Source organism: Panicum virgatum, chromosome 4N (assembly GCF_016808335.1).
Source record: "Panicum virgatum strain AP13 chromosome 4N, P.virgatum_v5, whole genome shotgun sequence".
NCBI lineage: Eukaryota > Viridiplantae > Streptophyta > Magnoliopsida > Poales > Poaceae > Panicum > Panicum virgatum.
The window spans coordinates 48785851-48811951 of NC_053148.1; the positions used below are offsets into that span (position 1 = coordinate 48785851).

The 26101-nt window shown below is 45.7% G+C and overlaps 3 protein-coding genes across 11 annotated transcripts; 2 read left to right on the forward strand and 1 right to left on the reverse strand.

The window, feature by feature from the left end:
* The first annotated feature begins 3712 nt into the window (after positions 1 to 3712).
* LOC120668736 (glycosylinositol phosphorylceramide mannosyl transferase 1-like) lies at positions 3713 to 8390 on the forward strand. Of its 4 annotated transcripts, none has more exons than XM_039948509.1 (7): positions 3713 to 4387; positions 4472 to 4847; positions 5039 to 5202; positions 5335 to 5405; positions 6076 to 7233; positions 7362 to 7693; positions 7873 to 8390. In XM_039948509.1, exons 1-5 carry the CDS (start codon positions 4140 to 4142, stop codon positions 6162 to 6164), a joined length of 948 nt encoding a protein of 315 aa, XP_039804443.1. In that variant the 5' UTR covers positions 3713 to 4139; the 3' UTR covers positions 6165 to 7233; positions 7362 to 7693; positions 7873 to 8390. The 4 variants fall into 4 exon arrangements, with proteins under 4 accessions (XP_039804443.1, XP_039804441.1, XP_039804442.1 ...); XM_039948507.1 differs by having other exon boundaries at positions 3717 to 4387; positions 6123 to 7233; positions 7873 to 8322; XM_039948508.1 differs by having other exon boundaries at positions 3717 to 4387; positions 6123 to 7233; positions 7373 to 7501; positions 7873 to 8322.
* Positions 8391 to 8466: 76 nt separating this feature from the next.
* LOC120668735 (pentatricopeptide repeat-containing protein At3g03580-like) lies at positions 8467 to 19335 on the reverse strand. 6 transcript variants are annotated; one of them, XM_039948506.1, is made up of 8 exons: positions 16250 to 16495; positions 11855 to 15603; positions 11655 to 11752; positions 11050 to 11155; positions 10095 to 10277; positions 9328 to 9810; positions 9156 to 9221; positions 8467 to 8832 (listed from the first exon to the last, which is right to left on the reverse strand). In XM_039948506.1, exons 3-8 carry the CDS (start codon positions 11679 to 11681, stop codon positions 8828 to 8830), a joined length of 870 nt encoding a protein of 289 aa, XP_039804440.1. In that variant the 5' UTR covers positions 11682 to 11752; positions 11855 to 15603; positions 16250 to 16495; the 3' UTR covers positions 8467 to 8827. The 6 variants fall into 6 exon arrangements, 4 of the variants coding, with proteins under 4 accessions (XP_039804440.1, XP_039804439.1, XP_039804438.1 ...); XM_039948505.1 differs by having other exon boundaries at positions 8534 to 8835; XM_039948504.1 differs by lacking the exons at positions 8467 to 8832; positions 9156 to 9221; positions 9328 to 9810; ... (1 more) ...; positions 11050 to 11155; positions 11655 to 11752 and adding an exon at positions 16883 to 17037 and having other exon boundaries at positions 11856 to 12675; positions 13478 to 16083; positions 16250 to 16774.
* A 2605-nt stretch (positions 19336 to 21940) lies between these two features.
* On the forward strand, positions 21941 to 23469 carry LOC120669496. Its single transcript, XM_039949237.1, has 3 exons — positions 21941 to 22018; positions 22101 to 22153; positions 23298 to 23469. The coding sequence occupies exons 1-3, from the start codon at positions 21941 to 21943 to the stop codon at positions 23467 to 23469; spliced, it is 303 nt and encodes a 100-aa protein (XP_039805171.1).
* The last annotated feature ends 2632 nt before the right edge of the window (positions 23470 to 26101 follow it).

A 26101-nucleotide genomic window follows, 5' to 3' on the forward strand; every position in this document is an offset into this window, starting at 1 on the left:
ATTTCCAACCGTAGCAAATGCATCGCACAAGTCAAGGAGCCTTGACTTGTGCGATTATTGGCGGGTGCACCTCTAATTTGGATCGCGATAAATCACCGGAATATTGCACACGATTCAAATCAGGGGTGCGAAAGCCGCGGCCTCCCGCTGATCTGCGTCTCCCGCAGCCGCGACCAGGATCCGGAGGCGCGAGCTGTTCGCCGTCTTCGAAGCCACGTAGCCAAGCTCGCGAGGCCGAGCATGCCGCGGGTGACGGCGCTGGCCGCTAGACGGCGACGAGGCCTCGCCCTGCGTTCCCGTGAGGCCGGTTTAAACCAGTATTAGTAGGAGTGTTATCGATATATTTATTAAAATTATAACATTCCTCTCATATTTCATGACACTTTCTATCCTCTCTTTTTATAAAAACTTTGTTAAATCAGCAAATTTAATGCTCATGACACTACTATGACACTCCGCTGAGACTGGCCTTAGAGGGGAGGACAGCCAGGGTGACGACTCAGGGTCCATAGAGTAGTGGGGCCTAAGATCTGGTATGTAGTAGATAGTAATACTTGGTCCAACTCGAAGTATACGAGCATGCAATCAGGCACGTTGCCAGACGTGTAGATCTTCCAAACTTTCGCATGAATTACTTATATTGTTAGAATTTCTATATTTCTTTTAATTACCGTCTTAAATGAAAAATAGATAGCCTAAGACCCTCCATAATGTGAGGCTTGAGTGGAAAAAAGAAAAGAGAGGATTGAGGTATTACTCTACACAAAGGCGATGCTCGTTTCAAGTGATGCCAAGAAAATGTGGAGTGGGGTAAGAATTTGTGCCAGTGCCAATTCTATTAAAAAATATTTTATTGTTCTTGTCAGCTCTCATCGCCAATTTGTTTCAGATCTGAGAAGAGAAAAACTAAAAATAATGTTATTTTATGTGATGTGGGTTTCAAGCATATTTGATAGTTTCGTTGTCCATTCATCTATACACTGCAGCTCTGGAAGATCGATTTCTATTCATTCACTTCGAGACTTTTTTTTTCCAAATCATTACAATATTATGGAGGACCTAAAAAAGCTTATAGTGTCTGGCTCGCCCTATGATCCTTGAAAACCACGAGCCGGCGCTGCGTTCCCGGCCAAGCAGACCTTGTTCGAGGCCTCCGCGCGTCGTTCCGCAGGCCCTGCTGCCTCCGTGTTACTATTTTTTTAGATTAAGAAAAAGTTACACCCTTGAAAATTCAAGACGAACATCTACAGTCCAGGTCTTACAATACAAATCCAGCATTTAAGCTGTTAGTACACACTCAACAACGAAAAGAACACCGACTCCAGACACAGCACACGCTGCCAGATACGGTTCAACTTCTATGTTGCTGCTGCTCTGTTGGATGGAACCGTGTTCTGTTTCTGCATTGGGGTTGACAAACTGTTTATAGTAGTTGTTGAGCGTGGCAGCTGCTCTGTTTCTGCAATGAGGTTGGAGGTGGCCAGGTGGGTCTCAAGGAAAACCTTGAAGATGGCAGGCAGCGCCATCCCGCTGGGGCTGCGCAGTTGCTGTCTCTCTTGAAGTCTTGATGGCAGCCATCCGAGTCAACAGGCTCTAGGGGTCCTGTTGATAGCACGGCGTTCTGGAGAAACGGAAGACTGCTACTACCAGCAAGTGATGACAGTTCACCGGCGTGTCGCCGTAGAGTGAGGAGATGGGCTGCTGCGGGGAAATTGCGCTTCGTCATTGATGATGAGATGGAGAGTCCTGGCTTCCAGACGGCCGGTGTCCCGAAACCTTGTCTTGCTTTGGACAGTGATTGTTGTGGGATATTTCGAGTCAGGAATGCTCAGCTTGTTCGGTTGCACTGAATCCAGCAGGCTGCTGGCTGATTCCCAGCCGCTCGGCCGGCTGAATAGGTTCTGCTTGGCACGGGATGCCATGGCGCCGGTCACCAGAGAAACAGTTGAGCTGAGTGGAAACAGGCGGCCGCGGCTGGCGATGGCTGGAGCTGGCTGGCCAGCCAGCTGCCAGCCAATGTTTCTAGAAATAATGGTCGTGTAAACCCAGCCAGCTGCCTGCTGGCGGCTGCAGGGATGCCTCTCCTGCAGCCCCTCCAGCACACAAGCAGCCGAACGGTTTCTCATCTACTACAGTGTCATTCAGAGTCCAGAGACCCAGCCATTGGTTCAAGACTTGCAGTCCTTCTAGAATCTGGACTAGGCTTTCAGACCCACAGGCCACAGGCCGCAGGACAGGACCGGGCATAGAGAGTTGGCCTTACCTTAGCAACTGTAACCGTGTGCCCGCTGCTTTCGCCCACTACCAAGGACCAAGGCGCCTTTTTTTCCCCCCTTAAATAAAACAAACTAAAATTTTCTTCCGCTTTTGGCGGCGGTTGCCATTGCAAAAGTAGAGTGTCAAATGATGGTGGTTCAGCTAAACTTTTGGTCATGTTGCTCAAAGTCATAGAGCGAGCTGCCAGTGCTCTCAATCATAAGCATCTCTTCTCTTGACAGTCGCTATATCTCTTGACAATCTATACCTTCCGTTAATAATATGTGCCTGACGCCGCCCTGCGTGCTCATACTGTCATATTAATTCATTCTATAACAAAAATACATTATCCGATCTCATTAATAATATGTTCTCAGGTAATTCTAAAAATTACCTAAGAACAAAATTCACTATTTTAGCCTTACTATGTATAAAAATAAAGGGAGGACAACAGTTGTCTGACGATAAGTGATCTTATGGTTCGTCTTGGAAAAAAATCAATTATCTTTTCATTTAGTCTACACATGCAAATTAATAGGATCACATATTCTTGATCTGTATGCCATTTACGCAAAAAAAAAAATACAAGACACATCGATATGTGGATGAGAAATCGGAAAGATGCTAATCACACCGGGCTCGCTTGTCAGAGACCGAGTGAGCGATGCTAATCACACCGATTTAATTATCTTAGAGTTCTAGTTTTTATGTAATAACTTTAAACTGCTTCTCCTTAAATGATATGGCAGCGCTCCAACTTTTTATTTAAAATAAAATAAAAAGGGTGGGTGAGAAAAGATTTCAGGGAGGATTTTTAATGAATCTTTTTGGAAAAATAAGTTAAATCATCCGTTAAATTGTAAAATACATGTGAAATCATAGAAACCATGATAAAAATGTATTTCAGAGATTGTTCGGTCTGAATTAAGATGCATGCCAAAGTCAAGTGCCCAATCTAAAGACTCCCCGTATGAATCCGATTGGCACCAAATGTGTGAAGCTCAGAAGAGAGGGCGACTTCGTGGTGATCGTCAGAGGCAGGCCCCGTCCAAGACGCAGCAATCTTTACCGTGTCCATCGGAGACTGTTCAGTACCTGTCACCGTTCCAAAGAAACATCTGCAGGCTGCAGCTCACTGCCCGTACGGTACCTCCCATCCAGCAGCCACGCTCCAGCCCCAGGCGGGCTGGAGGCATATCCGGTGCAATCACCGAATTGGTGAAAGCACCGTGAAAGCAAACTAAAAAGATCTTCAAAAAATTCTGAAAAAAATCATGAATGTACATCTCGGTCTACCCCATCTGCATATAAAATTTCATGATCAAATTCATCTTACTCTAACAGTTACAAAAAAGACAAATTTGGACTGCATTTGAACGTTAGACAAATTTGGACTGCATTTGAACGTTAATGATTGTCAGAAAATTTGTCGGCTTCCCAGTCGCCACCGGGCTGGCTAGTCGGCTTCCCAGTCGCCACCGGGCCGGAGCAGTGGAGCACCACCGCGCATCCGCCACCGGGCCGGCCGGAGCACCGCGCCAAGATAAAGACTGAGGTTTCTTTTCCTCTCCCCCGGTTCCATTCAAAAGGCAGCCCCTTGCTTGGCTGGTGCCTTCTCGCTGCCCGCCGCCAACCTCCACCTCCACCTCCACTTCCAGAAGCAGAGAGGGCCACCGCGAGAGATCTCACGATCCCCACCCACCACCTCGTCCTCGTTATAGCGGCTCGTACCCGCGTACGGACTCCCACTCGAACCCGAAGGCCGAGACCCGTAGCTAGCCGCGCCACCCCCGCACCGCACCGGACGGACCCAATCCGGGGACGCCACGCTCGCCGCGCGCCGCCACCTCGAATCAGTTGCTGCGTGCGAGGTGTGTTAGCCCATGCCCCGGATGACCAAGTTGCTGCTCCAGCTTCAGGCGGCGGCGGACAGGAGGCACGGCCACGGCGGCATCGGCCTCGGCCCGGGGCGCGGCCGCCGCCACACTCCCGCCGCCGGGAGATTCTCCCCGGCATGCCTTGCCCTCTGCCTCCTCGCCGTCGCCGCGGCGGCCACCACGCTCGCGGTCGCGCTCACGCTGGACCGCCAAAGCCCCGTCCCCGCCGCCGCCGGCCCCGGCGCCTCGCCGCGGTAAGCGTCCATTCCCGACCGCCGACCATTCCCCTGCTGCTCCCCACGCTTGCCACTCACGCCCTCCAACGCGGCTGCCCGCAGCGGCTTCTCGGTGGTGATCAACACGTGGCGGCGCCACGCGCTCCTGCAGAGGTCCGTCGCGCACTACGCCGCCTGCGCGGGCGTCGAGGCCGTCCACGTCGTGTGGAGCGAGCCGCGGCCGCCGCCGGAGCGCCTGCGCCGGGGCGTCCTCATCAACGGCACCCGCCGCGGCACCGTGCGGTTCGAGATCAACGAGGCCGACAGCCTCAACAACAGGTTCAGGCCCATCCGGGGGCTCCCCACGGACGCCGTCTTCTCCGTCGACGACGACCTCATCGTCCCGTGCTCCACGCTGCGCTTCGCCTTCGACGTGTGGCAGAGCGCGCCATCTGCCATGGTGGGCTTTGTGCCCCGGATGCACTGGCTTGCTGACCCGGTAATAATCATGCAATTCGTAACAATCATACTGGATTTGTTTGATTGGATTGGGTCATTGGGAGTAGGAGTGCTCTACATTCGAAATTGATTTTTTTTGTTTCACGCATAATTAAATATATTTGAATTTTGCATTCAAAATTAGGAGTAGGAGTATGTTGAATTTCTTATTTGGAGCTGTTGCTTGTGCAGAGAGGCAGTACAAAGGAATACCGATATGGAAGCTGGTGGTCAGTTTGGTGGACAGGGACATACAGCATGGTTCTTTCCAAAGCGAGTTTCTTCCACAGGCAGTACTTGGATCTGTATACAAACAGAATGCTACCGTCAATTCGCAAATATGTGACTGAAAATAGGTGCACTTCCTATCTTACAGCTTCATCATTTTTGATAAAAAAATTGCTTTCAGCTACATTATGGTGTTGTCTATGATTGGATTATGTACTACTCAATGGATCTAATCTTTTTGGTACGCTAACACTTGGCAGGAATTGTGAGGATATTGCAATGTCTTTTCTTATTGCAAATCATACTGGAGCTCCACCAATATGGGTACAAGGTGAGTGAGCACCCTTCTGGATAAGTGAAGTTCTTGCGCATCATCTGTCCTATTTTGAGAAACTCATACACACTAATTTAGTTCAATTAGTTCACTTGCTGCATCGAGAAATTTCATGTTTTGGGTATGGGTTTCACTCAATGGCAGCATGACGACTTCTGATAGCACCAATAGTCAAAATATCTATAGATAGTCTGTGTTCGTCTTTTTGTTTGCCCCTGCAGCTTGGGACCTTGTCCCTTGTTTAGACGCATAGGGTGATAGGGATCATAACCTTCCATGCTCTTGCACTTACAACTAGGAGAGCTATGCAATTTTTATGTCGTTTGGCCACATGGGTCGTTACCTGGCTGTGTTGAAACCTAACAATGGATCAAACCACTTTCAGTTTAATAATTTCCTGAACCACCTAGCCTTCTAGCGTGGACTGGTAAAGCAGCAAGTTGCTGTAACTTGTCTGAAACTTTCACTGGAGTCTTTCTGCTCGGCCGTTACTCATAGTGTTACTTGAACTGGGAAGAACTTTGCATAATAATCTGTTGAAAGAAACCGAAAAGGATTGGTTTGGCATCAATATAGAAACACAAAGTAGCTAGCCACAGAAACATAAGAGGACATGTGCATACTGAGATGGCTCATATGCTATCCTGCCTGTTATTGGTCTCATCAGGACTCAGGAGCCTCTTGCTCACATTCGTGCCCTTGTTATTACGACAGGAAGGATATTTGAGATTGGATCGAGCGGCATCAGCAGTTTGAAGGGCCATGGTTTGCAGAGATCCAGATGCCTCAACACATTTGCTGCCATGTATGGCCATATGCCTCTTGTAGCCACCACAGTCAAGGCTGTCGACAGCCGCAGGAGCTGGTTCTGGTGACATGCCTCTTGTTTGACCCTGTTATCTCCTTTTTGTTTCATTTTTAATTTTCCTTAGGTGCTGCCTAGCAATATTACAAGGCTAGCGTGTTTGTGCATAATTCATCAGCACCTAAGAACACAGGTTGGAATGTTGGATTGTACACATTGAATGTAAATCATAGTGACCATATTCAAATTCACATTATCAGTTACTAATATCTAGTAATCTTTGTGAAAGGAAGGAGATTGTTCATGGTCATGGATGTGACAGTAATTAGTTTACTGCTTTTTTTTTCTGGAGGTGTTCAGTTCGATTATGTTGTGCCGCGGGCAACTGGCAAGAGCCTGTTCCTCTGTTCAGTGCTTACCACAAGACTAACCAAGTAACCAAGCTAACTCATGTGTGGTTGTGACGGCCGAAGGAAGATAGCGAGGATAAGGGCACTCTTCCATTGGGCCAGCGTTGCATGTTTCCTTCGTGTTCTGTCCCCAACCTCTAGTACCTGCTTCTTCCTTTCCTCTTCCTCTTGCTGCTGCTGCTTCCTGGGGGAGAACAAGAAGAGGTTCTCTTGACACGATCGCCAATGGTGGCCATTGCTACCGAGGCATGGTCGCTCGCCGGATGTGGCGCGGCGTCGAAGGCGGCGGCGGCGCAGGAGTTGCCGGTGCAGCAGCTCCCTCCTGCGGCAGCAAACAGGACCAAGAAAGCCGTGTCGCTCAGAGGCGTCAGCAGCGGCGGCGGAGGCCAGGACCGGCGTGAGGCCGTCGTCGTCGGCCGGCGGAGCGGCCTGGCGTCGTGCGTGCTCGCCGCCCTCGCGGCCTCGTTCTCCCCGCTCGCCGCCGACCGCCCCGCGCGGGCCATGGTTCTTGAGGCCGACGAAGACATCGAGCTGCTGGAGCGCGTGAAGGAGGACAGGAAGAAGCGGCTGCAGAAGCAAGGGGTCATCAGCTCCTCAGGCACCGAGACTGGTCTGTCACTGAGACTACTTGCCCTTGTCTCATGAAGTCGAACTAAACTTTTTGTTCCTGAAAAAGAGAGAACAATTCTCCGGATCTTTGCAGTAGCAGTAATGCTGTAGTTTGACTAGAAACCACAGGGTATTTGCAGGACCTCATCTACAAGTTGAGCAAAGTTGGGCAGGCCATTGACAAGGACGATCTCCCAGCCGCAAGCAGTTTCCTGGGTCCAAGCCCAGATACCCAGTGGGTGCAGAACAGCAATGCAGCTTTCTCCAAGGTTACTCAGCCCATCCATCCTGATCCTGATTTGCTTCTCTCTTAATGGAGATTGCTGTTTCATTCTCTTCTCAACCTCTACATTTTCTTCACCTGTTTCGGTCGCTGTTTATCATACAGTTCAGCTCAAGCCCGGAGGAGAGAAGCATGGTTGATAGCTTCAACTCCTCCTTGGCCTCACTGTTTACATCAGGTACATGAATTGCCGTATGATCTGTAGGTCTACTGCTAGATCTTTATCTGAACTTTTATTTCCTGAAACATACTTGAACAATCAGCTTCAAGGGATCCATGTTTTTTTGTGGCGGCATGATTCTTAAATGTAAAACCTTGAAATGAATCTGAAATGTCCCATGTATCCTCTCGTTGCAGTGAACAAGCTTGACGCTGAATCCTCCAAGTCGGCGTTTGTGTCGTCTGCGACAGCGTTGGAGAAATGGATAGCGTTAGCCGGACTGAGTGGCCAGCTCAAAGGCTTCTGATATGCGAGTGAAGTGGCTTCCTGACGAATACCTGGATGCTGCTCCTGGCTGTAATCGCAAGACGTATTGATTCGGCACGTGTGAATCTTCTAAAGAGGGTACCGTAAATCCGTAACCGAGAACTGAGTTCATTCAGACAAGCATGCGAGAAGAATGGCTACTGCTTATGTTCGTATCCACTTGGAGAACGGCAACATTCTCATCATGAAATTGGAATTGTTTGCGAATTGCGATTTATTGTCACAGTAATAGGAAATGAAGCAGAAGTTGCTTTTGTTTGGTTGTCTAGTCTTTGTTTTACAAATTTCAAGCAGCTGATGGGCAGTTTTTATCCTCGAAATTGGGGCGTGTCAAGAGAGATTGAGGTGTTTTCATACTGATACTCACTGTATGAAACATCAAGCAGTATTCTTTTTTTTTTTTCAGTTTTCACCAATCACCCCATGCCAAATCAGATAGTCAGGGAACCTTGCACATAGCTAGCTATCACAAAACACAGGCTAAACCCTGATTTTAAATAACAATTTTTCTGTGCAAGACAAACAAGACCATTCCCAATAAAATGCAGATGCAGACACCGCTGCGCCTAACCATTATATTACAGAAAGCAGAACAGTGTACACAGCAGTACAGCACCACAACGACACCATCACAAAGCGTACTGGAAGACCGACTCAGTATGCCCTATGATGAGGGAAACAGTCAATCCTATCACAATATAAGATGAGATTATGAGAAACTAGAAAAACGACAGCTAACTCAAAAGATCCTCAAGTTCTCCGTCAATGCAGATTTGCCTGCCCATAACAGTATGTACAAATGGTCGGCGCACTGTGCATGACTGATCAACCTGCTGAGGAAAAAAAAACAGTAAACACCAGAATGTATGTTGCCCCCCCAAGAAAAAAGAAAAGTGTGTTTGTCCACAACAGAAGAAACCACTAAGAGAGAAAGCAACTCAAATTAAGGAAAGTTTCCTTAATATACCAGATCAACTAAATTATTGCCGCAACAACTCCCGCTCAAGCAGACACTAATACACATAAACTAACTATATTTACTAGTCCAATAAATGCATGAAAACCATTTTCTATTGGGACAGTAAACAGCAGAGACAACAGTACATCTATCCATGGGGTGGTTATGAAAAAAAAAGGAGGATTCAACAATCACCTGTATGATCTCCCCCTGTTGAATCAGAGAAGTTATTTGTTTCAGAAGTGAGGAATGTTGTCATTTCTGCAGAAAAGAAATCCAAAACATGATAAAGCCAAAGATAGAGGTTGAAGACAAAAAAGTAGGTACTGAGAATTAGGAAGAAATCAGCAATATTACTGGAAGGTACCTGCACTTTGGCTGAAATCCTCTGCCAAGTCTGAAAAGATGAAACTTTGGGGAATCTGGTTCAAGAAGCTAAATGATGACGATTCCATATCCAAAATCGAATCGCTCAGTGGCTGCCCATTCAACTCTGAGCTACTGAAGGATCCACCACCAGATGCATCACCTATTGACTGGCATGATTCCAGGAAAGTATTCCCGCAGAAAGCAAAATCAGCATTACTTGAATAGCCAGACTCTGTCTTAATTGTCGCATTCGTCCCATTGTCTACACCAAACAGCACAGCAGTTGCATTCTGATCTGACTGCAGGATAGTTGAAGCATCTATTCCACTTTGAAGACCATGCATGTCTTTACCGGCATTGAGTAATTGATCACCAGAAGGTGTGCCATTTATTATGCTACTTGAGCTTCCATTGTGCATTATACCATCTGGCATTGCAGATCCCGGAGCAGTCTCAGGCAAAAAGCATGAATTTTGCTTTACTGAAACAAGTAAAGAAAGTAGCCATGTTAAAATGCCAGGCAGTAGGAAGCTAGCAAAAGGAATTTATCAGCAAGTGAAAGAAGAGCAGAAACTGGAAGGTGGCAATAGTAAGATATAGATACCATAAGCAAAAATGGAACATCAAATTAATGAATGATAGATTTGTTGAGCTTATAAAATGGTTAAATTACTTAGCAAAAAAAACATGTATTGCTTGGGGTTTTTCAAAGATCGATGAGCAATTGCTGATAAGAAGCTCAAAAGCTGCAAATAGAGGTCTTACATGGGTCGGAAATAGAACCATTAGGAAGAGACATGGAAGGGATCCCTGAAGGAAACTCTTTACTCATAATCTGCAGCTGACCCTCAAGAAGCTTGTTGAAGACCATTATTTGATTCTTAAGCATTAGCCTCATATAGTATGCCTTGAAAAACAGAGGATTCTGTTGCTCAAGTTGTCGCCAAACTGAAAAGATGACAGAAGAAAGCACCAATTAGCTAGCAATCAGAAATAAATTTCTTTAAGAACAAAACTAAAAAAAATGCTGGGATAGAGGTAAGCATACCGGAAACTCTGAGAGAACCAGTGAAACAAATGGAATTCTGTAAGTTAATTTCACTACCATGCTATTTGTTGGTATCTTAATGGAGGTGCAGTTTAGCTGAAGCACAGATTCAATTTCAATAGAGTAAATTGCAAAAGAAATTTCCAGAAAAGGGGGGTGCTGTAGAACTAGAACTTGGTGGCCATTAAGGTAGGACAATGGATCTAAATTTTTTTTGACACATGATATTTATTTTACATTAAGGGTGTAATGATTTTAAGCAGGGATGGATGGTTTTCATTATCATAATATAAGAATATTAGAAGGCACCAATCAAGATTCCAATAATAAATGGTTTCCCATTGATGTTTCAATTCTATTGGATGGCAACTGGCAATGCTGTTGCTTATAATAGGTCCACTTTCCAACAAAACCATGTAAAAATTAGTAGATTTGGGGAGCAGACAACAATCAATCAAGATTCAAGAGAAGAGAATCAGAACAAAGATTGCTGTTATCGTTGTTGTTGTTGGTGGTGTTTTCAAGCATCATTTGTGTAATATGAACTATCATATGTCCATGGTTCAGAATGACAGTTTAATATTGGACTAAGTTTGAGCCAGGTAACTTTGGACCAACTTGCAAGTAAGAGAAAGGAGTCCTTTTACTGTAAAAGATAACAAAGAGCATTACCAAGCTCAGTAATGCCAGGATCTATCTTTGCCTGTTGAGAAACGGCATCAATTACTTCTTTCTGGTTCATATATGCCTGAAGGCAGTGCTCTATAAGAGCCTGGACCTGAACACCAGTGGTCAGCAACAGGAGTTAATGAGTTATCTTATGATCTGTCCAAGTAAATACATACAAACTGTTTCAAATATGTGTTACGTCAAATAAGATTGGAAACTATGGAGAGACAGCTATTGAGCACAATTTCACTGGATACAAACATTCACGGCATCCGCAAACCAACATTAGTTGCCTGTAGGAACTAGAAGTGCAAAATGAATGCTGAAAAACGCATGAGATTACCCTAGACACTAGACGGCTAGACCCTTGGTGTTCATCTGAAACCCTAGATTACCAAATTCAATATGAGTGCAGAAACCAGCCTGTTCTCCGAGAGGAAAGGCACGAGTAGGGGTATCAAGTCTCAACAATCAGCAAAGCCCCGGGGAGCAAATCACAAAGGAAATAACTAAATCCTCGTGAAGCAACGAGCTGACGAGCAAAAAGCGCACAGACAAGGAAAGCAACAAACAAAGCCACTGACGAGCAGCAAGTCCTCGCGACAGACCTTGTGCAGTAGTTCCTCAATCGCCATGGATGCTGCCTCCCGCTTCCCGCTCCTGCCCTAGCTCCCCCTTGTTCCCAGCCGAAGCTCCTCCCCCGGCCCTACGCAGCAGAATCGGGATGAGCGACACCAATTACCCCACGGAAGCCGAGGGATTAGGGGGGATTCGATTCGAAGGAATTCAACGGACGGATCGGTCGCACCTGCCCTGCTTCGCCGCCGCCGCGGAGTCTGCTCCGCGTAGAGACCAGAGAGAGCGGGGGAAGGGGAGGCGGAGGAGGAACCGCGGCCACCACCAGCAGCAGCGGCTGCAGCAGCCCGGTTCACTTGTGCCTCGTGATCAATCAATCAATCCACTAGCGAGGTGAGGAGGAGGAAGCCGAGCGCCCGGAGCCACCCCACCACTGTGGCTGCGAGTTGGGTTGGGGGAAAAGGAGGGAGGGGAGGTGTGCTGCGATGGTGGAGTCCCTGTTCTGGAATCTGGGGCGCCCGGAGCCCTCATATTGGCTGGGGGAATATTTGATACTGCAGCCAGTAGTGAATCTTTTTGCAATGGATTTCTTTTATCACTTTATTTATCAGTTCCTTCAGACCACCTCCCTCTTTCTCAAAAAAAAAAAACAACAACAACAACAGTTCAGACCAAACTCTAATCAGGCCAATAAGGTTAACTAACTAAAGTGTGTGTGTATCACAACATAGTATTTGGATGTAACTGGTATATATTTATGCTGCATGCTTACTGGAACTTTTAAATAAGATATGATGTTGGGAATGTGAAATGGAGGCACCAGACAGAGGAGGCCTGCCAGATCTGAAACCGGGAGCACCATACCCACTTCAATCTGCAATGCTCCGGTCCAGTGCTCCCTCCATCCGTTCCATTTGCATTTTTTTTTCTTCACTTTTGCATCGCCTTGTACTGCGCTCAAAACAACTCCCCTTTTGCCTTTTTTACCTTTTAGGAAACTGCACATTTGCATTTGTGTCTACACGGGCATCATCCTGTGGTTGCTGCTGCAAACTGCAAACGTTCAGTGTGGCTGTGAGTGAGAACAGTGCCTGAATAAACGTAAGAAACCAACTGAATAAACATGCGACTGTGGAAGCATTGCTCAAGATTCAGATCTGATCATCTGAATGTGAGGAAGGATGACCTGTAGGTTGGCAGAATGGCAATAGGAACTTCTTGCGATGTGCAGACTATCAGCTCATGGAAGTGAAACAAACAAGTAATCAGGCAATCGGCCCCAACAGGTGTGATTCTCATAAGTCTAAACGTTGGGATCCACCACCTAGGGGATGGGTTATGGTGAATGTAGACGCAACAATCTTTCACAAAACTAATCGAATGGGGTTGGGCATTGTGATCAGAGACCACAAAGGGGACTTCCTGGCGGCGTGCAGGCAGGGCATCGATAGGATTATAAACCCGGAATTAGCGGAGGCTATTGCTTTCAGGCGGGCGATTCTCTTTGCTTCTGAGCTCTCATATAACCGGGCTATTGTAGCAACAGATTGCCTCTCCTTGATCCGGAAGCTCCAGTCACAGGACATGGACCGATCCCATACAGGAATCATTACCCAAGATATCAAGAAAGCGGCACATGTTTCCTCTGTTGTCTTCTCTTTTATCCATGTTAGTAGATGTTGTAATGAGGTAGCTCATGTACTTGCTAGGTCAACCGATCAAATCTCTGAATCGGTCTGGCTTCATGTTGCTCCAGAGTTTCTCTGGCCTTCTTTGTGTAACGATCGGTTAAATGAATAAAAGGCTACCGTTTCAAAAAAACAAGTAATCGGCTATGGAATTAAGTTGTTCATACCGTTGTGTACACAGATGCTAGATTCCGTGACTGATCTCAACCGAGCTGTGACCACTCTCCTTCACTTCTTGCCCACTTGCCATCGCTTTAACCCTTGAAGCATTTTCGTTGTCCCCAATCTCGTAAAAGTATTTTGATACCTGCAAGTTGGTGGCTGGATCCTTTTGGCCCACATTTATCAGCATATTTGCAGCTCTCTTTCCCAGCACATTTTCACCATGCGCCCTGCAACTCTGTAGGAGCGAGCTCCATGCCTTGGTGTAGTGTCGCAGTGGAGAGTGCTCCATCATTTTCATTGCATCCTCCACAAAACCATCTCGACTCAGAAGGTTAACTATGCAAGCAAAGTGCCTTTCATCAGGATCCAGCTCACGATTTGCTCTCATAAGTTCCATCACCAGCCTTCCTTCTTCAAACAATCCTGCCTGATCACAACCAGCAATCGCGCATAGGAAGGTAACATCGTCAGGCTTGAGGCCCCTAGAAACCATCTTATTGAACAGCTCCACTGCTTGTGTGCCATCTCCATATCGAGCACATGCAGATATTATTGAAGTGAAGCAAATGACATTCGGATACTGCAAGCTTTCAAATATCAAGTGGGAACTGTTCATTTGACCAGCTCGAGCATATGCGCTGATCAAGGACGAGCACACAGCCATGTCTGTTTCAAAGCCCAATTTGAAGACCCAAGAGTGCAGCATTTTGCAACTGATTAAACTTGAAGAAGCCGACAAAGATATGGCCTTCATGGTTGCAGAGAGAGTCACATTATCAGGCACAATTCCCTCTACAATCATACAGTGCAATACTTCCAATGCGGAGTCAAAAACCTTGCAGCGAATTGATGATGTGATGGTTGAGTTATAGCACTCCAGTGCAAGGTTTGGGATCTCATTAAAGATTGCCAAGGAACAATCAAAAGACCAACACTTTCCATACATGTCAATGAGTGCAGTTTGCACATGCACGCTACTCCAACTGAATCCAAGCTTAAGAGCAACTCCATGCATCTGAACCCCGAATTGAAGATCTCCAGTCTGACCAGATAAAGCAAAGAGCCCAACAAAGGAGCGAACTGAGGGCAGCTTGCCGTGCCAAAGCATCTGTCTCAAGTAATCAGTTGCGTCCTTCATACGTCCTTTGCTTGCATAAACAGAAACAATGGAGTTCCATGAGATGACATCCTCAGAAGGGATATCATCAAGTGAATTCTTAGCATCCACCAAATCCCCAGTCGCTGAGTAAAGATCCACAAGTGAGTTTGACAAGAAAATGTTTGAAGGAACCCACCCTGCCTTCAGAACTACTCCATGAAGTTGCCTTCCTTGTTCCAGCCATTCTTCATCTAGATAGCATCCTCTCATAGCATAACAGTAGGAAAGACCATTCAACTCCAAACCCTGTCTTCTCATGTCAAGTAGGGAACAAAGGAGGTCCTCAGTCAGCTTCAGATTGCACAAGCCACCCAGAACCACATTGGACATGACTGTGCTTCGCAATGCAGTTTCATCGTATAGCAAGAGGGCAGCACAAGGCATTCCAATGCGCATATAGAGATTGACCAACGCAGACCCAGTAAACGGGTTGGAGCACAAGCCCAACGCCAGCACCCGGCCATGCAGTTGCATTCCCTCACAGCTGTTGCACGCACTGAGGATTGCAGCGAAGGTATGAGGGGTCTCTCTGAAGCCTGAAGAAACCATCCACCTGTAGACTGCACGAGCTCGATCGCCGAGGCCATCCCGAATGAAACCAGTGATCATACGGTTCAAAGAAATAACATCCCGCATTGCCATCACCAGTTCACCACAAATAGCCTGACTACAGACTGTGATGGATCCACCGGAGACAGCAAGATGATGCTTGGAACTCTGGTTTTCCTTGCTGGTATGTGCAACTTGCAGGAGAGAGGTCACTCAGGTCAGTATGCAGCTTTGCGGAATTGTCAGGTTGGTGGGGGACTTGTCCAAGTAGCAAGGATCTCTCCGATTTCCATCAGTCCATAGCAAGTCCCCCAGAGAAGAAAAACAATGGAGAATCTTCTTGTCAAGCATACTGTTGTCATCTTAACCTGGTCCGTCACTTTGGCGCTCGTTGGCCATTATCACATACTGACTGGATGACTGGCATAAAATCAGGTGAACAAGTGTATGGAAACTTCAGAACAGTTTGCTTAGAGTCACAAAAAACAAAATCAAAACTAGGATATGGCAATCTAAGCACCACCAGTTAGTGTCATGTAACCTAGTAAAGAGTAGACTTTGGTACAACTCACATTCTCTACTGAAGATCTGAATGACAGACTGTGACCGCCATCATCACTAAGTAGTTTAGTATACAAGGACTACTTTAAAGTTGTACCATCATGATAGAAGCCCATACGTCGTATTACATAAAAAAGACTGCCACAGGTCCAAAACTCACCGTTAGATGAACATATCTACAGTCAGACTGAAACCAAAACTTAGGGCTATCTGTGAACATTTCTACATGTGGTTGAATTGCAATTCAGTTATTGACACTATGAGCTGATCGTATTCGAGTTTGTCAAGCTTCAATAGTCAATACCAATCAGTACTGCATGCAACAATTCCCCAATCCACCTAAAAAGAATGCGATTTAGACCATGATACAATATTGGTACAAATATATGGAAAATCTCACACTTTCTCACTCTAAGCTTCAAAGCTGATAATAGATTTTCCATATACACCGAATAGATTACACTCTAAAGGCTTTGAATTAATCAGAACCAATAAGACTTCTCACCTCGGTAGGCAACAAGCCACGCAGGCAGGGGCCGCTGCGACTCCGTCTCCGTGCTTGGCTGGTAACGTCTGTCCAGCCTCCAGCGTCGGGCGCACGGCTGCTGCAAACCGCACAAGTGCGGAGGCCGGAGAGCGAATACCGTAGGGCGGAAGGAGCACGCCAGCAAGCGGCAGGTCGCAGGGGAGGTTTGGACCGGCGGTCGCCGGAGCGGGCGAGCAGCAGGGGGCGGCTACGATTCGGCCGTTCGGCTTTCCCCCCTGAACTGCCCCACAAAGAAGAAGCCCCAGCTGTCCGATCGACTGGGCTGGCCCGTTAAGCAGTTTACACGGCCCACCCACCCCATTATCTCTCGTTGTGGCCTCTTTTATCTCTGTAACTGGGCAAATCTCACAAGCCAGAGACATTCAGTATCATCGCTTTGAAACCCACCGGAACCAGCCACGAGTGGAGTGTGCTTCCGTGTGAAGACGAGTACAGTTCCAATGGGGCAACTGACATTCAGCGGAGACAGCCGACTTCGCATCCCTGGTAAAAGACACAAGAGAGCTTTGTGTTATCTGTTATCACTCATCAGAAGGCTGACAATCTCCTTTCATTTATTAGATCGCATGAAGAAATGGGAAGAAATAGTACCTTAGGCATTTATAAATTCAAAACTGGATGTCAATTGTGACATGAAGCACTTATGTTAATGCATTGGTGTATTCTTGCCTTTTTTTTTTTGAACGAACACATTCTTGCCTTTCTGAGCTCTAGAACAAGAACAACATATTGCAGAATGAAAATCACCAAAAATCATTGCAAGAGCATGTTCCATCTCGAAAATGGTGGAACCTACTCCGGTCTCTAACAATGATTTCCCGTTTCCAAAGCTTTGAGATTAACTTGATTGCAGAGTGGCAGTCCTCACAGACCCTCAGGTTTTTCATGATATGAATAGGCAAGTTCGGTGGAAGGCTAATGAGACCAAAAGCAATGGCCATCTTCTCACTGTGTGCTAAAAGTGCTTGTTCTTTCTCTTCCTCATCAACATCCACTGTTATCTTTGACGTGATCGGAGAATAACCCACAGACTTTAGCCTGTGTGCAATTTCCTCCATCATTGTGATGATCTCAAATGTCCAAGGATGTGATTGGTCATTAACAACAAACTTGTGCACCTGCCCAGCCACAGTAATGGAACTGTAACCTGCCGTCTTCTTAACTCCCCGTTCTTCCATCAACATCCTTATCCTTGATGCATCTACCCATTTTCTAGAGTCTATGTATATGTTATACAACTGAACATAGACAGCATCCTCGTCAGGCTCCAACTTCAGAAGATGCTCCGCAGCATGTCGAGCTAGGTCAATTTTTTTGTGGACTCTGCAAGCACTCAAGATGGAGCCCCATATGACAGCATTTGGTTGCATTGGCATCGTCTGAACAAGATCCATAGCTTCATCCAAGAGGCCACTTCGAGCAAGCAAATCTACCATGCAGCCATAGTGCTCAATCTGAGGGTGTATACCATGCGACGATCTCATTTCTTTGAAATGCAGACGACCTTCATTAAGCAGGCATGAGTGGCTGCATGCAGTAAGAACAGCAATGTAGGTAACTGAGTTGGGCTGAAAACCATTGCGTTTCATCTGGCAGAAATACTCCAGAGCAACCTTACCCATCCCATTGAAAGCAAGACCTGCGATCATGGCACTCCAAGTGTGAACATCTCTTTCACCCATCCGCTGGAACACAATGGTTGCCTCATCCACCCTCCCACATTTCATATACATGTCCACAAGTGCAGTTGCAAGATAAACATCATCTTCCACCAGCCTCTGCTCGATTGAAGCATGCAAAGCCCTGCCCTGAGGCAGTGCACCTAAGCTTGCACAAGCAGTGAGAAGGCTCACCACTGTAAAATTATCAGCACGCAGGCTATGTCTCCTCATCTGCATGAACAACAGTAATGCGTCTCTAAGCCGGCCACTGTGGATGTATCCAGTGATCATCGAGTTGAATGTGATGACATCAGGGGTGTCCATTTGATCAAACAGAGACCTAGCAATATCAACATGGCCAAGTTTGCAGTACCCGTCAATGATAGCATTCCATGGCTGGGGTTTTTGGCCTCTTCCCACTGCGTCAAAGATCCCCTGTGCACAGGCAATGTCACCACACTTGGCATACATGTCGATAAGCGCAACAACAAGATTGTCACTCATCTTGATCCTCTTCTCCCCAATAAGAAAGTGCAGTGAACGTCCAAGGTCCAAATCCTTGAGCTGCGAACATGCTGAGAGCACACCGATCACCGCAACCTCATCAGGGGCGACACCATCTGAAAGCATGCTGTTGAAGCAATTCACGGCCTCAGCAGCCCGACCTGCACGAGAGTACCCGGCAATCAAGCTAGTCCACGAGACCACGTTCCTCTCCGGTGCCTGCACAAGGAGCCTCCGCGCTTCATCGAGTAGCCCCATCTTGGCCAGCCCACCGATCATCGTCGTCCACGCAACCGCGTCCTTGACAGGCATCTCGTCGAACGCCCGGCGCGCGTCGTCCGTGAGCCCGAGCACAGCATACATGTGGATGAGGGGGTTCGTGACGAGCGTCCCGGCGGAGGGGAGCATGGTCCGGAGACACGCGGCGTGCAGCATCCGGCAGAGCCCGGCGCGGGCGCGGGCTAGGGAGCAGCACCTGAAGAGGAAGTGGAACGTGAAAGCGTCCGCACGGACGCCCCCGCGGCGCATACGGCGGAAGAGGAGGACCGGATGGTCTGCGCCGGCCGACGCGCGGAGGCAGGCGCGCAGGGCGGTGTCGAAGAGAAACGTGGAGTGCAGCGGCAATCGGTCGAACAGGCTGAGCGCGTAGCTGAGATGGAGCGGCGCCGAGAGGCAGTTGGTGAGGGAGCTGAGGAGGTGCCCAGCGGAGGGTGGGTGGACAATCTTTCCGGATGTGGTGAGGACGGCGTGGAGCTGGGATGCTTGCCGCACGGAGCGAGGGGTCGGCCATGGCGACGCCGGCATGGCACATTGGCACGGTCGCCGCTCGCAGCTGAGGAAGAGCATGTACGGTTGTGTGCCGGCGCGGGGAAACGAGCTCGAGCCCGAGTTCTTTTGGGCTGTTTTGATTGAGAAATTGCAGGCGGCCATGACCAAGCCCAAGTACACTGAAAGGAAGTCTTGTGGCCCATCTTTCCAGGTGAAGCCCTACCAGCCCAATATCGGCCTGATTTATTCATGAAAGTATTTTTCTTGAAAAATCTAGCCCAATATGATTCTTTTGAAATGAAATCAATATTATTTCATAGATAATGATAGTAATAAAGTTTAAAATGTTCGACCAATAAATAACATTTTGCGAACTAAACAAGGTACAATACTTTGTATTACTTCTTATACATCAAGCATTGGCGCACAAGGTAAATCCTTTCTTCCTAGCTATGGAGCATCAGAGCAGGAAAAAAGACACGTGTCACGATCCTAGGATAGCTAGAGGGGTTCACCGGCATCACGCGCAATGGATTGGCTCGGCGGCGCCAGCACAGAAGAAGAACAGAGGAAGGAGATGAGGTTTTGGAAATGATTTAGTTCATTGATGATTCATGCCCTCCTCTAGGTTCAGGGAGGTATACATACTGCCCAACATGGGCTAGTTACATGGGCTCCTTTGGTCCAACATTCATCGCTTGTAGGCCCAACTTATACCAACTCCCATTTCTATTACAGGGCCCAAGGCCTGATCATGACATTCTCCCTTCCTTAAACCACACCTTGCCCTCAAGCTGTTAAAGTTGTATAATCATTCCTTCTCCATTGTATGGCTGCAAATCTTCAAGGGTCTTCAAGAACTAAGTTATAGAATTGAAACTCCAGAATACGAGAACCATATAATGTCTTATAGATGATCTCAATAATGCTTGAACTTTGATTTTTATATGCTCTTAGGTGAACGATAGTGACCCTGGTAGTGTAAATGGAGTGCAAGATGACTCACCATGGAAGGCTTGGAAGTTTGATGGTAATGGTACCATAGAATGTTTCCATTTCGGTACTACTTCAGCACACCGTTCAATGTTGTTATTCAAAGAGTTGGAGGCAACAGGAGTATGTGTTGAGATTAATATGTGCTTCCCACTGCATCCAGCCATATAAAACACTTTATGGAGGTCAATTAGTTGTGCCAGAAGAAGTACATCAGTACTAATCTGGTATATCTCTGAAACTTGTACACTATGCCCATGAGTGTAAGTGTGTAACTTGACGTGCCCATTTCTTTACATATGTTGCTATCAGAGATTCTTGAACTGTCAACTGTTTGTTCTGAAATCTCGAGATGGTCACACTAGGTATTTGTTTCTGGAAAGTCACCGTTGGAGGAGTGATGACTAATGGAGCAGTACCATCACGCTTCAGCTGCCTAATATTTTCAGCAATTGTCAAAATGTTGACAGTAGGGAATGTTGACAGTAGGGAATGTTGACAGTATGTAGCTTGCCATTTTGTGCAGTGTTAGATAACAGATGCTTCTCCCAAGTACAGAAGGCACAATTATGACCGTCATTCTTGAAGTGACATACTGATTGTCTATCAAGTATTGATTTACCTTTTCGGATACATGAACTGTAGCATTGTACACTGAACCAAGATATCATAATATGCTGCAGGATATCATGACATGCCACTATCCATACTAGCAACCTTGTCTTTCTCTGAATTTTGTCAGTATCAATGAACAATACACAAGCTAGCCACTCATGTACATTGACTAGTGACACTCTCAAGGTGATGGAACTGAAGGAATGTAGATTAACAGGCACTATGCAGTAAGAGGATATGTCAGCACCGATTATTGTTATAGCCATCTGGACAGTCTGGTTTCCACAAGATAATAATAGTGATATAGAGAATTCACTGATGCACTACTGACTGTAGCTTAGCCGAACACCACTTGTGTTGCCATTCCAAACCTTTGCAGGTAGCCAATTTGTGGAACATGTAGAAACAGTATGATATTGTGCTTGACTCTTTGCAGCTTGGGCCAAGATAAATAATAATATGCAAACAACATGTTAGGCCTTTTCTCAGTCCATTGTCCCAATAATTCTTCCTTGGAATAGTGCACTTCAAGTTGCCTACTGAAGGACATTGTTGCTCCAGCAATATCATTGTCGGCCATGCATACTAATAGTAGGATAGGTGACTGATTCCAGCAAGTTGATATCAAATTTGACATGTATTTGAATCATTCTACCCCCTAATTTTTGGTGGCCTAGGGACTTTGCCAAGCACGAGAGTATGCCATGGCTCTAGCAGCACCTTCTGACTAATTATCTCTCCAAATATCCTATACGCCCCACACACCTTGGTGTCCGGACACAACAGAACACCACCAATGGAGTATGCAGGAATGGACTTGGTCATGTATCTGTCCTATTTGTATTTGAATAAATAGCCCCATGATGAATCAGCAGAGAGATGGTTGTATTCATAACAACTTATATGTTTAAAATTTCTGCACCTAAATTTTTCAGCTTACTACTATCAGTAACTCCGTTTATCTTCCGTTGGCTTTATGGGAGTTGGATTGTCACACGACAAATAGTCCCTGCAAAAGGAGTGTTTTGGGGTTTTATGTCATCTGCAACTATATACATGATCGTTGAGATGTATATGGAAAAAAAATTATGACAGCCAAGATGCACTAATGGTGAACTGCCTCACCATGGGAATGAATGTGGTCACTTTATTTGTCTACTTCTTGCATGGAAGAGAAATCAAAATGGTAGACTCACTTGGAGCTCCTTTGTGTTCATAGAAGGAAAATTGTTTGCCTTATTTATTTACAAACTTTTGTATTCTTTCAGTTATGGGTTTCTTTACTGGTCTTCATGTCGATGCCAGTGGGCGGCATAGCACGGCTAGTTTGACACCCAAATATTATTTACTCTCATGTAACAAAGACTATTTTAGAGGATGGGAGTAACATATTTGGTGTCATTAGGTTGGTCCCGTTTGCAGTCATGAATGCTATTCCTTTTCTTGATGATGAAAATTAATTGTACTAGTCTTGTATTACTACTTAGCATGAACCTCAATCCATCATGTCTTCTTATCGGAAGTAATTCATGCTACCATTCTTAATTGCCTGCAGATTGTGTTAGTTCACGACATTCTTATATATTTTTTCCTCTTTATTTTAGTTATTTCATTGTTCCCTTTGGGGATAGTTGTATTTGTTCTAGGAAACTATATATGGTGCTACAATAGACTTTTAACAGCTAGCCTGATCAAAATTCTGTTAAAAGGCTTGGTTACTATGTGTTTTTAGCAATTGATAATCTCTGATTTGCTGAAATAAAAATAACTTCATAAGAAAATGGTTTTGTGTATTCCTCCAGAATTTCTGTTATTAAAGACAACCTCCAGTACCATTAGCACTGTTAGGCACAACGTGGCCTATACTCTCAACAACATTGTTAAGTGTCAAAAACACTCAAACCTAGTCTTGCTAAAATTCCATAAAATTTGATTAGGTAATATTTTTACTAACACAAACACACCCAAAAGTCTTAAAATGACCGAATAATGATGCTGCATTTAACCAATCAGCCTCAGACATCATAATCAATTGCACTATTTTATTTATTCCCATCATTGTTTTTTGTGAATGCACATATTATGGTATTTTATAAATTCTTTAAGCATCTTTTTCTTTACTAATTAGAACTAAACTTCTCACACAACTGGTGCCTTTTCATTTATCATTGTGACATCAACATATCTCCCTCCTTCCTCTTTTCAGTGGAATATGACTAAGAGTGACATGAATGACTTCTTGCTACCACCAATGACGCTTAATATTATTCTCAGTTTTGTAGAGGATTTTCTCTGCGGATATTTTGCTAAGATGTTTGTACAACAAGATCCCAACTATTTCATGGTCAGTAATAACCTACCTCCACTAGGATGCATGTATATTGTTACAATTTCTACCTATTTTTGTTAATGACTCTATTTTGTTCAAAGTATTAATTTTTCTTTGTTTTTAAATTGCATTGCAGCATGCAAATCCAAGCAATATGGCTAGTGATTCTGACTCTAAACAAGAAAGTGGAAGGGAAACTGCTTGAAGTTGAGAGCTTGAGATGTGTCTTTCTTGATATCTCAAAGTCCTTGAATAGATTAGGAGCAGCTCCCCCCACAAGAATCAGTACTCCGGCAGAGGAAAAGTGATCTCACTAACAGGAGAGTCTGATATTTGTAGGTCAGTCATTATTGCTGGTGGAAGTTACTTTCTGTCAACTCAACGTTGAACTAGTGGAGAAGAGTTATGATACTGCCATTGCAAGAGAAAACTTGGAGTTGGTTGTCAAAACTAGTGCAGAAGAGTTATGCTGCTGCCATTGCAAGAGAAAACTTGGTGTTGGTGGTTGCTGCTGCCGAAGCAACTATTGGCCAGTGTGAAGCAGCTTCAAACACTGCAGCTGCTGAGGCATGTGTAAAGGCCACGCTCACACAATGTCAGAGTTTGTTAGCAACATGCAGGGAAAGCATAGCCGCTGTTGAAGCTATCAAGAGGGCAGTAAGCCACAAATTGTCAGGTGCTGAAGGAGAAAGAGGGCTGTAAGTCATAAATTGTCAGGTGCTGAAGGAGAAGCTGGTCTACAAGTTGTCATCACGAATGCAGCAACAGTTGTTGTTTAGAAATCGGTGCCTCTAACCTTGCCACTGACTTTCAAGAAAACGGTACTAAAATAGTGTGATATCACTTCTTTTGCAGAGCCAATACCCACACTACGTACTTACACTATGTAATAAAATAGTGTGATACCACTTCTTCTGTGGACCCTATACCCACACTACACCAAGGAGACCTTCATCCAGACACTAGTATGAAAGACCAACTCTATATAGGGACTCAACTCTTTATTCACTATAATTTAGTAAAACACAGGATTCTTACACTCTTTATGTGGCTACCCTACCATGCTACTACTACACTACATGGCAATTTTGCCATCTCCTACTTGGGACCTCTTATGTCATGGTATGGCAAGAGGGGAGGGGAGCACCCTATATATAGGTGCTCGTGGGTGTTATGGTGCTGCCATGTGGCCACACTCTTCCTCGCAAATATCTATCTCTAAAGTTTTCCTCATTCTTATCCAACTATGCAAAATATCTAATTCTAGAAAATTCTTGTCTTGCCATGAAGCATGGCACCTCATCTCTCTTGCACTTTCCAAATTATTTTAGAAGATTATAAAGTATGCATTGTTATTTTCAACAGTTGTGAATATGTTTAATTTGTTGTTTGAGGTCTGCCATGCAGATCATCAATGCATCAGAAGCGATGCCATCGACTTTTCCAATTGCATTCGACTTCTATCTTGAGCATATGTGGCCCATCAAGGCGGCGGCAGACTCTCAGTTCTTGATCCCTCCTGGCAATCATGCTCTCAATATCATCTAGAAGCTTCTAAAAAAGGGGATGGCACAAACTGACTGGTGCTCAGTGGCTTGGAGCGCTTGCTCACGAAGGTTAGCTTTGGGTAGCCATTCCTGTTCATTGGAACCTTATGTTGTTTGCTAGGTTGTACACCAATTGCTTTCGAAACTGTTAACTAGCTAGTACACAGTAGTCGTTGTCTTTTGGGGATTTGTCGGCTCAACAGTACTGCAATCTGTGATGCACTCACAGCAGTTCGTGTTATGGTGATGTATTCTGTTCATTAGTCCAGTTGTTGCAATGCACTCGGATTATTGATCAATAGGGTTGTTGTTGTAATGCTGTAAGGATCGATGGACCAAGAGGGGGGGTGAATTGGGCCTTTTTCAATTTCTAAAATAAAGTAACGCAACCTTAACCTATGCAAAGCTAGTAGGGCACCAATTCACCAACCGGATAACTAAGCTACCTACACAAGCTAAGAGAGATAAAAACAAAGTAAAGCCTAGTAAGGTAGAGCTAAGTTATGATCTCTAAGTCAAGCACATGAGTAAATTGCAAGAAGGAAAATGCTTGAATAAAGAGAGTGGACAAGAGACGACCGGATTTTTTTCCCGTGGTATCGATGTGTTGGCACACACCCCTAATCCACGTTGTGACACTCTCAAAGAGTCTTGTCACCTCCCAAGTCACCGAGACGAGGGCGCTCACTAAGAGTCTCCGTTCACCATCCCGGCGTGGTGGAGATCAAGCCACGTACAATCTTCTTCTCCGGGCTCCCACAATCCTTGGCAAGCTCCGCGAGAAAACACCTCGATCACCAAGATCGCCTAGGTGATGCCAATCACCAAGAGTAACAAGCTAAGGCCTTCACTTGAGCAAGAACCGATCACCAAGAACGGATGCACACTAGCTTCTCTCTACTCAAGTCCTTAATCTTGCTTCTTGATTGATTGAATGCACAAGTATGTGAATGATGAAGCTCAAGGTGGCTCTTGACTATGGTATGAGTGTTTGGATGTTGCCTGGTGTCAAGAGTGGGCGAAATGACCCATTGGAGGGGTATATATAGGCAGCTCACATAAATAGAGCCGTTGGAGAAAAGCTGCCAGAAAACTGCGTAGCGCCGGTTAATCCGACGTCCCTCCATTTGTCATCATCGGTTTAACCGGTGAATGTAAACTGCCTCTTCTGAAAACTAGCCGTTACAACTTGGGCAGATTGACCGACGTACCATCGGTTTAACCGGTGAGTGTAGTTGTCCACTGATCCACTGAAAAACCAAGTCTCTGGACAACTGCACCGACGTTAACTCAAACCTATCGTCGGTTTAACCGGTGAGTACAACTTTTGACTTCCTCTGAAAAACCATCTCACTGGTCAATTGCACCGACGTCTTGATTTAAACAGCGTCGG

What these genes read in the sequence shown, in the direction of transcription:
- LOC120668735 (XM_039948503.1), bottom strand. Translation starts at nt 15,276, where the DNA reads ATGGCAATGCGGGATGTTATTTCTTTGAACCGTATGATCACTGGTTTC.
- LOC120669496 (XM_039949237.1), top strand. Translation starts at nt 21,941, where the DNA reads ATGGTGAACTGCCTCACCATGGGAATGAATGTGGTCACTTTATTTGTC. An exon ending in ATGGAAGAGAAATCAAAATG is followed by an intron (nt 22,019 to 22,100) that starts GTAGACTCACTT and finishes GTATTCTTTCAG; the next exon opens with TTATGGGTTTCTTTACTGGT. An exon ending in CCAGTGGGCGGCATAGCACG is followed by an intron (nt 22,154 to 23,297) that starts GCTAGTTTGACA and finishes ATTGCATTGCAG; the next exon opens with CATGCAAATCCAAGCAATAT.
- LOC120668736 (XM_039948507.1), top strand. Translation starts at nt 4,140, where the DNA reads ATGCCCCGGATGACCAAGTTGCTGCTCCAGCTTCAGGCGGCGGCGGAC. An exon ending in TGCACTGGCTTGCTGACCCG is followed by an intron (nt 4,848 to 5,038) that starts GTAATAATCATG and finishes TTGCTTGTGCAG; the next exon opens with AGAGGCAGTACAAAGGAATA. An exon ending in AAATATGTGACTGAAAATAG is followed by an intron (nt 5,203 to 5,334) that starts GTGCACTTCCTA and finishes AACACTTGGCAG; the next exon opens with GAATTGTGAGGATATTGCAA.